Below are 9,998 nucleotides of genomic sequence, written 5' to 3'. Positions count from 1 at the left end.
TCCCCTCCCCCAGGACTGCTGGTCCGCTTTGATCTCAGGCGCCAAGGAGGGGCACCTGGAGGTGGTCAAGGAGCTGCTGGAGAACAGCGCCTACCTGGAGCACAGAGACATGGTACACAACATGCTAATGACATGCTAACAACAACACATCTACCTGGAGCACAGAGACATGGTACACAACATGCCAAGACATGCTAACAACACGCTAACAGCATATATACCTGGAGCACAGAGACATGGTACACAACATGCTAACGACATGCTAACAACATGCTAACAACACGCTAGCAGCGTATATACCTGGAGCATAGAGACATGGTAGAGAACATGCTAACCACATGCTAACTACATGCTAACAATACGCTAACAACACGCTAACAACACATCTACCTGGAGCACAGAGACATGGTAGATGATATGCTAACAACATGCTAACAACACATCTGCCTTGAGCACAGAGACATGGTAGAGAACATGCTATCAACATGCTAACGACTTGCTAACCGCATGCTAGCAACACCAATAGTCTAGAGTCCGATACGAAGCGAGCAGACTAGTCCAGCCCGTTCCATCGTGACCAGTATGTAGTGTGGGAACCCCATCAGACCAGTACATGTTAGAGGGGAGTTCTGTGATCACCGTGGACACCAGGGTCGTTAGTATTCTGGTTGGTGCATCGGTACGGTCACCGCGGCGACCACCGTCCAAGGTTCCAGACCTCCGCGGTCACAGAGCCTCTGGTTACCTAGCAACTGGGAGGCTGTCAGGATGAATGTGAGACCTCGACCAGGCCAATAGAAGGCAGAGACTGATTTATTGATCCATCCATTCACCGTGGGTCGGGGACCCGATCATGAGGAAATCAAGCAGATCCATAACTAGAGCCTGGTGCATTTTAGCTTCAAGAATATCTCTATGTTTATGAATCATTCCATACATACTTACATGTTCTTATATATGGTGTCCATCTCCATGATTGATCTATCATGTTATTGATTAGATATTGATCTATGAAGTTATGTATTGATCAGATATTGATCTAGAATGTTATGCATTGAACAGATATTGATAGATAATTGTATGTATTGATGATCTATAATGATCTATTGATCACATATTGGTCTATAATGTTATCTATTGATCAGATATTGATCTATAATGTTATGTATTGAACAGATATTGATCGATAATGTTATGTATTGATCAGATATTGATCAATACTGTTATGTATTGATCAGATATTGATCTATACTGTTATTGATCAGATATGGATCTAGAATGTTATGCATTGAACAGATATTGATGTATAATTGTATGTATTGATCAGATATTGATCTATAATGTTATGTATTGAACAGATATTGATCAATACTGTTATGTATTGATCAGATATTGATCTATACTGTTATTGATCAGATATTGATCTGTAATGTTGTGTATTGATCAGATATTGTTCTATAATGTTATTGATCAGATATTGTTCTATAATGTTGTGTATTGATCAGATATTGATCTATAATGTTCTGTATTGATCAGATATTGATCTATAATGTTGTGTATTGAACAGGGTGGCTGGACAGCCCTTATGTGGGCTGCCTATAAAGGTCGCGTGGAGGTCTGCGAGCTTCTACTGGAGAATGGAGCCAACCCCAACACAACAGGACAGGTAACACACACACACACACACACACACACACACACACACACACACACACACACACACACACACACACACACACACACACACACACACACACACACACACACACACACACACAAAGCTGACCACTTAACCAATATATCATTAAGCTCACATTCACCTGCCACCTGTCTGCCTCTCTCCACCCCCCTGTCTGTCCCCCTGTCTGTCCCCCTCTCTGTCCACCTGTCCGTCCACCTGTCTGTCCACCTGTCTGTCCACCTGTCTGTCTCTCCATCCGTCTCTCTACCCCTCTGTATCCCCACCTCTGTTTCTTCCTGTCTGTCTCTCATCTTCTATCTGTCCACCTGTCTGTCCAACTGTCTGTCCCCCTGTCTGTCCCCCTGTCTGTCCACCCGTCTCTCTACCCTGTCCCCCTATCTGTCCACCTGTCTGTCCACCTGTCTGTCCACCTGTCTGTCTCTCTCCACCCCTCTGTCTGCCCCCCTGTCTGCCCCCCTGTCTGCCCCCCTGTCTGTCCCCCTGTCTGCCTCCCTGTCTGTCCACCTGTCTGTCCCCCTGTCTGTCCCCCTGTCTGTCTGCAGCAGTACAGTGTGTATCCTATCATCTGGGCGGCGGGGCGCGGCCACGCCGACATCGTCAAGCTGCTCCTCGACAACGGAGCCAAGGTCAACTGCTCCGACAAGGTGAGCTAGCACCATTTATATCTGGGGCTCCCATCCACTAGCATCAGTTAGCATCAGCTTCCATCCACTAGCATCAGTTAGCATCAGCGGCTCCCATCCACTAGCATCAGTTGGCATCAGCTTCCATCCACTAGCAACAGTTAGCATCAAACATCGTTTAGCTAGCATCAGTTAGCATCAAACCTCCATCACCTAGCATCAGTTAGCTTTAGCTTCCATCCGCTAGCATCAGTTAGCATCAGCTTCCATCCGGTAGCATAAGTGTTCCCATGGCATTACTTTCCATTCCCTAATATCAGTAAGCGTTGGATTTCATCAATTAGCTTCTGTTAGCATCGCCTCCATCCACATCAATTATATTTAGCCAACATCCGTTACAATTGGAATACTTTACCTGGTTCTCAATCACCAAGAAGGTCAGTCATGGTCAGCTAACATAAGCTAACACCTGTGTGTGTGTGTGTGTGTGTGTGTGTGTGTGTGTGTGTGTGTGTGTGTGTGTGTGTGTGTGTGTGTGTGTGTGTGTGTGTGTGTGTGTGTTGCAGTATGGCACCACCCCTCTGATCTGGGCCTCCAGGAAGGGTCACTTCGAGAGTGTGATGCACCTGCTGGAGAACGGAGCGGATGTCGACCAGGAGGGGGCGGTATGTTCCTACATATACTCACTATACACATATCTACACAGCGTTACCGACGCTAAGCTAACCGAAGCTAAGCTACAGTGTTAGCTCATCTAATGATAAAGCTAGGCTTCAGTGTTACAGACGCTAAGGTAACTGAAGCTAAACTGCAGTGTTACCGACGCCAAGCTAACCAAAGCTAAGCTACAGTGTTAGCTGATCTAATGATAAAGCTAGGCTTCAGTGTTACAGACGCTAAGGTAACTGAAGCTAAGCTGCAGTGTTACCGACGCTAAGCTAACCGAAGCTAAGCTACAGTGTTAGCTCATCGAATGATAAAGCTAGGCTTCAGTGTTACAAACGCTAAAGTAACTGAAGCTAAGCTACAGTGTTACCGACGCTAAGCTAACCGGAGCTAAGCTAGAGTGTTAGCTCCTCCACTGACGCTACACTGTATCGCATCCACGTCCTCATCCCCAGGAGGATCGATGAACTGATCTGGGATCAGCATCCTAGTGTATGAACTGAGGGGTTAACCAGTAACCAGGTCATTAACAGCTAGTGTATGAACTGAGGGGTTAACCAGTAGCTGGTCACTGACCACTGAGGGGTTAACCAGTAGCCCGGTCACTAACAGCGTCCTAGTGTATGAAGTGAGAGGTTAACCAGTAGCTGGTCACTGACCACTGAGGGGTTAACCAGTAGCTGGTCACTGACCTGTGTTCTGGTCCTTGGGCCCCAGAACTCGATGACGGCCCTGATCGTGGGGGTGAAGGGGGGCTTCTCGGAGGTGGTGAAGGAGCTGCTGAAGAGGAACCCCAACGTCAACATGACGGACAAGGACGGCAACACCGCGCTGATGATCGCCGCCAAGGAGGGCCACACTGAGATCGTCCAGGACCTGCTGGACGCCGGCACCTACGTCAACATCCCCGACCGGGTCAGAGCACGCACTGAAACAGCTAGCATCACGTTAACAGATTAGCATAACTCAAGCCACTAGATAAACTTAAAAGTCTCACAACGCAAACCAACTAGCATCATGCTAACCATTACAAACAAGCTAAACTCACCCATGTAGTACAACTCAACCAGCTAGCACAATGCTAACAGGCCCAATAATTAGAAGTAGCATAACTTACCCAACGAGCATAACGCTAACCGTTCCATCCAATAATAACCACACAGTGAAGCTACGTACAGTGTGTGGTTCGGTGAGGGTGAATCTGACTGACTGTAACTAACTCTAATGAGTATGTGTGTGTGGTCCTGTGTGTGTGTGTGCGTGTGTGGTTCTGTGTGTGTGTGTGTGTGTGTGTGGTTCTGTGTGTGTGTGTGTGTGGTTCTCCAGAGCGGGGACACAGTTCTGATCGGAGCCGTGCGGGGCGGACACGTGGAGATCGTCAAGGCTCTGCTGCAGAAGTACGCTGACATCGACATCAGAGGACAGGTGAGGACCCCCATGACCCCACCATGACCCCATGACCCCACCAGGACCACATCACGACCCCACCATGACCCCATGACCACACCAGGACCCCATGACCACACCAGGACCCCATCACGACCCCCATGACCCTATCACGACCCCCATGACCCCATCACGACCCCCATGACCCCACCAGGAACCCCATGACCCCACCAGGACCCCCATGACTCCATCAGGACCCCATAAACCAAGGTCCCCACAAAACACCCTCAGAAGATTGTGATTGGCCGCAGTTGGCCGTGCTGGTCTGTGGTTGGCCACGCTGGGCCGTGCTGGTCTGTGGTTGGCCGCGCTGGGCCGTGCTGCTCTGTGATTGGCTGTGTGGTTCCTCAGGAGAACAAGACGGCGCTGTACTGGGCGGTGGAGAAGGGGAACGCCACCATGGTCCGAGACATCCTGCAGTGCAACCCCGACACCGAGAACTGCACCAAGGTACCGTCTGTCTGTCTGTCTGTCTGTCTGTCTGTCTGTCTGTCTGCATGACTCGCTCTAGGATATACACTGTATGCTCACTCTCTTTCTCTAGGATGGAGAGACACAGTAATGCTGCTGTCTCTCTAGGATATAGCCACTGTAACCCTCTATCTCTCTCTCCAGGATGGAGAGACTCCTCTGATCAAAGCCACTAAGATGAGGAACATCGACATTGTTGAGCTGCTGCTGGATAAAGGAGCCAAGGTTTCAGCGGTGGACAAAGTAAGCCTCCAGTTAACAAGTTAACAGTTACCAGTAAACCAGTTCACCAGTTAACCTATTCACCAGTAACCACCAACCTATCTAGAATAATTAAATTGTTTTGGTTTTTGGTTTTATTTTCCAAACGAGGGGCTTTTACTGTGGAGGATTCTTCCAGCTCCCTGTTTCCTGTGTTTCAGAAAGGAGACACGCCCCTCCACATCGCCATCCGGGGGCGGAGTCGGCGGCTGGCCGAGCTGCTGCTGAGGAACCCTAAAGATGGCCGCCTGCTGTACCGGCCCAACAAGGCGGGAGAGACGCCGTACAACATCGACTGCAGCCACCAGAAGAGCATCCTCACGCAGATCTTTGGAGCGCGTGAGTCCCCATCCATTAGTCAGCCTGCCCCATCTGAAGCTATCATCCTGATCCATTAGTCAGCCTGCCCCATCTGAAGCTATCATCCTGATCCATTAGTCAGCCTGCCCCATCTGAAGCTATCATCCTGATCCATTAGTCAGCCTGCCCCATCTGAAGCTATCATCCTGGATCCATTAGTCAGCCTGCCCCATCTGAAGCTATCATCCTGATCCATTAGTCAGCCTGCCCCATCTGAAGCTATCATCCTGGATCCATTAGTCAGCCTGATGACTCAGATGGTGATGATGTGTCTGTTAGTCATCATGAATCCATTAGTCAGCCTGGATCCATTAGTCAGCCTGCAGCCTCTGAACCTATCATCCTGGATCCATTAGTCAGCCTGATGACTCAGATGGTGATGATGTGTCTGTCAGTCATCATGAATCTATTACTCAGCCTGATGACAGAAATACATCAATGTAATATAAACCAATTAATCAGCATGCCATGATCCATTAGTCACCCTGATACCATGGGTATCTATTAGTCAGCCTGATGATAGATTCAAAAGCTATTGATGTGTCTATTAGTCATCCTTTATCTATTAGTCAGCCTGATTATGAAATAACAATGACATGTCTCTATGTGTGTGTGTGTGTGTGTGTGTGTGTGTGTGTGTGTGTGTGTGTGTGTGTGTGTGTGTGTGTGTGTGTGTGTGTGTGTGTGTGTGTGTGTGTGTACGTGTCTGTATGTGTGTATGTGTCTGTTTGTCGGTATGTGTGTCTGTCTCTGTGTGTCTCTGTTTGTCTTTGTGTGTCTGTGTCCGTCTCTCTTTCTCTGCAGGCCACCTGTCCCCCTCTGAGTGCGACGGGGACATGCTAGGCTACGACCTGTACAGCAGCGCGCTGGCAGACATCCTGAGCGAGCCCACCATGCAGCCGCCCATCTGCGTGGGGCTGTACGCCCAGTGGGGCAGCGGCAAGTCCTTCCTGCTCAAGAAGCTGGAGGGTGAGCGCCAGGCTAACGGGCTAGCTACACACCCAGGAGCCCTTATGAAGACCCAAGGCTAGGCTAACTAGCGAGCTAAACACCTATAGGAGCTCTTATGAGGACCCCAGGCTAGGCTAACTAGCGAGCTACACACCTATAAGAGCTCTTATGAAGACCCCAGGCTAGGCTAACTAGCGAGCTACACACAGAGAAGCGCTTATGAAGACCCCAGGCTAGGCTAACTAGCGAGCTACACACCTATAGGAGCCCTTTCAAGACCAACCAGGGCTAACTAGCGAGCTACACACCTATAAGAGCTCTTATGAAGACCCCAGGCTAGGCTAACTAGCGAGCTACACATCTATAGGAGCCCTTATAAAGACCCCAGGCTAGGCTAGCCGTGCAGTAGCGTTGCTAAAGACCCCAGGCTAGCCAAATACCTGAAGGCTGTTGTCCGGAAAATTCTTACATCTTCACTCCCCCCCCTCTCCCCACTCTCCCCCCCTCAGACGAGATGAAGACCTTTGCTGGCCAGCAGGTGGAGCCCCTGTTCCAGTTCTCGTGGCTGGTGGTGTTCCTCTCTCTCCTGCTGTGCGCCTCGGTCGCCCTGGTGCTGGGCTTCACCGTGGACCCCAAGCTGGCCATGGCCGTGTCCCTCAGCCTGCTGGCCCTGCTCTACCTCTTCTTTGGTGAGGCCCCCCCCCCCCCCCCCTTAGAGTTACAGATAAACACTGAGCACAAAGTCCTGGTGTAGAGAACACTGAGCTGATACCAAAGTAAAAGTCCTGGTGTAGAGAACACTGAGCTGATACCAAAGTAAAAGTCCTGGTGTAGAGAACACTGAGCTGATACCAAAGTAAAAGTCCTGGTGTAGAGAACACTGTGCTGATACCAAAGTGAAAGTCCTGGTGTAGAGAACACTGAGCTGATACCAAAGTAAAAGTTCTTGTGTAGAGAACAATAATCATTCTAATGGTGCTATGTTCTAGTGATGGTTCCAATGGTTCTAATGGTTCCACTGGTGGTTCTAATGTTTCTAATGGTTCCAGTGTTTGTGTAATGGTTCTAATGGTTCTAATGGTTCAAGTGGTGGTGTAATGGTTCTAATGGTTCCAGTGGTGGTTCTAATGGTTCTAATGGTTCCAGTGTTGGTGTAATGGTTCTAATGGTTCCAGTGGTGGTTCTAATGGTTCCAATGGTGGTTCTAATGGTTCTAATGGTTCCAGTGGTGGTGTAATGGTTCTAATGGTTCCAGTGGGGGTTCTAATGGTTCTAATGGTTCCAGTGGTGGTGTACTTCGGCGGGCGGCGCGAGGGGGAGAACTGGACGTGGGCCTGGGTGCTGAGCACCCGTCTGGCCCGTCACCTTGGTTACCTGGAGCTGCTGCTGAAGCTGATGTTCGTCACGCCGCCGGACCTGCCGGAGCAGAGCACCCGGGCACTTCCTGTCAGGTGACCTCCGCCTCACGCTCCATGGGGGGGGGGTCATGCGGGCTGGGGGGCCTCCTCTAACCGTCCGTCTGTCCTCAGGTTCCTGTTCACCGACTACAACCGTCTGTCCAGCGTGGGCGGGGAGACCTCCATGGCTGAGATGATCGCCACGCTGTCCGACGCCTGCGAGGCCGAGTTCGGCTTCCTGGCCGCCCGACTCTTCAGGGTCTTCAAGACGGAGGACACCCAGGGGAAAGGTCCGTCTGTCTGTCCTCCTGTCTGTCTGTCTGTCTGTCTCTCTGTCCTCCTCTCTCTCTGTCTGTCTGTCTGTCTGTCTGTCTGTCTGTCTGTCTGTCCTCCTCTCTCTGTCTGTCTGTCTGTCCTCTCTCTGTCTGTCCTCCTCTCTCTCTCTCTCTCTCTGTCTGTCTGTCTCTCTGTCTGTCCTCCTCTCTCTCTCTGTCTGTCTGTCTGTCTGTCCTCCTCTCTCTCTGTCTGTCTGTCCTCCTCTCTCTCTCTCTGTCTGTCTGTCTGTCCTTCTCTCTCTGTCTGTCTGTCTGTCTGTCCTCGTCCTCTCTCTCTCTCTGTCTGTCTTTCCTCTCTCTCTCTGTCTGTCTGTCTGTCTGTCTGTCTGTCTGTCTGTCTGTCTGTCTGTCTGTCTGTCTGTCTGTCCTCTCTGTCTGTCTGTCTGTCCTCGTCCTCACTCTCTGTCTGTCCGTCCTCCTCTCCTCTGTCTGTCTGTCCGTCTGTCCTCCTCTCTCTCTGTCTGTCTGTCTGTCCTCCTCTCTCTCTCTCTGTCTGTCTCTCTGTCTGTCTGTCCGTCTGTCCTCCTCTCTCTCTGTCTGTCTGTCTGTCTGTCTGTCCTCCTCTCTCTCTGTCTGTCTGTCTGTCTGTCTGTCTGTCCTCCTCTCTCTCTGTCTGTCTGTCTGTCTGTCCTCCTCTCTCTCTGTCTGTCTGTCTGTCCTCCTCTCTGTCTGTCTGTCTGTCTGTCCTCCTCTCTCTGTCTGTCTGTCTGTCCTCCTCTCTCTGTCTGTCTGTCTGTCCTCCTCTCTCTACCACCAGCACCATGACACTACTACTACACAGAGGAACATCTGGGGGGAGGGAGGGGAGGGGAAGAGAGAGAGGGAGGACCAGGACCAGGTCTCCTGCTGGTCACCAGGTCTCGAGGACTCCAGGTCTCCAGTTCCTCCGGTTCTCTGGTTCCTCTGGTTCCTCTGGGTTCCTCTGGTTCCTCTGGTTCTCCGGTTCTCTGGTTCCTCTGGTTCCTCTGACCCCCTGGTTCCTCTGGTTCCTCTGGTTCCTCTGACCCTCTGGTTCCTCTGGTTCCTCTGACCCCCTGGTTCCTCTGGTTCCTCTGGTTCCTCTGGTTCCTCTGACCCCCTGGTTCCTCTGGTTCCTCTGACCCCCTGGTTCTTTGGTTCCTCTGGTTCCTCCGGTTCTCCGGTTCCTCTGACCCTCTGGTTCTCCGGTTCTCCGGTCCTCTGACCCCCTGGTTCTCCGGTTCTCTGGTTCCTCTGACCCCCTGGTTCTCCAGTTCTCCGGTCCTCTGACCCCCTGGTTCTCCGGTTCTCTGGTTCCTCTGACCCCCTGGTTCTCCAGTTCTCCGGTCCTCTGACCCCCTGGTTCTCCGGTTCCTCTGACCCCCTGGTTCTCCGGTTCTCCGGTCCTCTGACCCCCTGGTTCTCTGGTTCCTCCGGTTCCTCTGACCCTCTGACCCCCTGGTTCTCCGGTTCTCCGGTCCTCTGACCCCCTGGTTCTCCGGTTCCTCCCCAGGTAAGCAGCGGTGGAAGCGGACCTGCTGCGTGCCGTCCTTCGTGCTCTTCCTGCTGGTGCTGGCCTGCCTGATCACGGGGCTGGCGCTGCTGGCCGTGTTCCGGCTGCAGCCCGACCACCAGACGGTGAACGCTGTGCTGGTGGCGGTGGCCAGCCTGGTGGGCCTGGCCCTGCTGCTCAACGTGCGCACCTGGTGGCAGGTGAGCGACTCGGTGCTGCACTCGCAGAGGAAGAGGCTGCACGGCGCCGCCAACAACCTCGCCAAGCTCAAGAGCGAGGGCTTCATGAAGGTGAGGACCTGAGGGAGATCGGGGA

The 9,998-nt window shown here is 51.6% G+C and overlaps 1 protein-coding gene across 1 annotated transcript in view; it reads left to right on the top strand.

The window, feature by feature from the left end:
• kidins220b (kinase D-interacting substrate 220b) overlaps positions 1–9,998 on the top strand; it is a 42,989-nt gene that overhangs the window by 20,287 nt on the left and 12,704 nt on the right. Inside the window, 14 exon segments of the mRNA XM_056581844.1 lie at positions 14–112; positions 1,568–1,666; positions 2,245–2,346; positions 2,892–2,990; positions 3,709–3,906; positions 4,318–4,416; positions 4,789–4,887; positions 5,053–5,151; positions 5,331–5,508; positions 6,334–6,498; positions 6,990–7,169; positions 7,766–7,931; positions 8,010–8,167; positions 9,684–9,973. Of these exon segments, the coding sequence (XP_056437819.1) occupies positions 14–112; positions 1,568–1,666; positions 2,245–2,346; positions 2,892–2,990; positions 3,709–3,906; positions 4,318–4,416; positions 4,789–4,887; positions 5,053–5,151; positions 5,331–5,508; positions 6,334–6,498; positions 6,990–7,169; positions 7,766–7,931; positions 8,010–8,167; positions 9,684–9,973 (2,031 nt within the window).

The sequence above is a fragment of the Gadus chalcogrammus genome, chromosome 21, assembly GCF_026213295.1.
Source record: "Gadus chalcogrammus isolate NIFS_2021 chromosome 21, NIFS_Gcha_1.0, whole genome shotgun sequence".
In the NCBI taxonomy this organism is placed as follows: Eukaryota; Metazoa; Chordata; class Actinopteri; order Gadiformes; family Gadidae; genus Gadus; species Gadus chalcogrammus.
The sequence above is the reverse complement of the archived record's forward strand: the minus strand, read 5'-3'. Positions and strand labels throughout refer to the sequence as shown.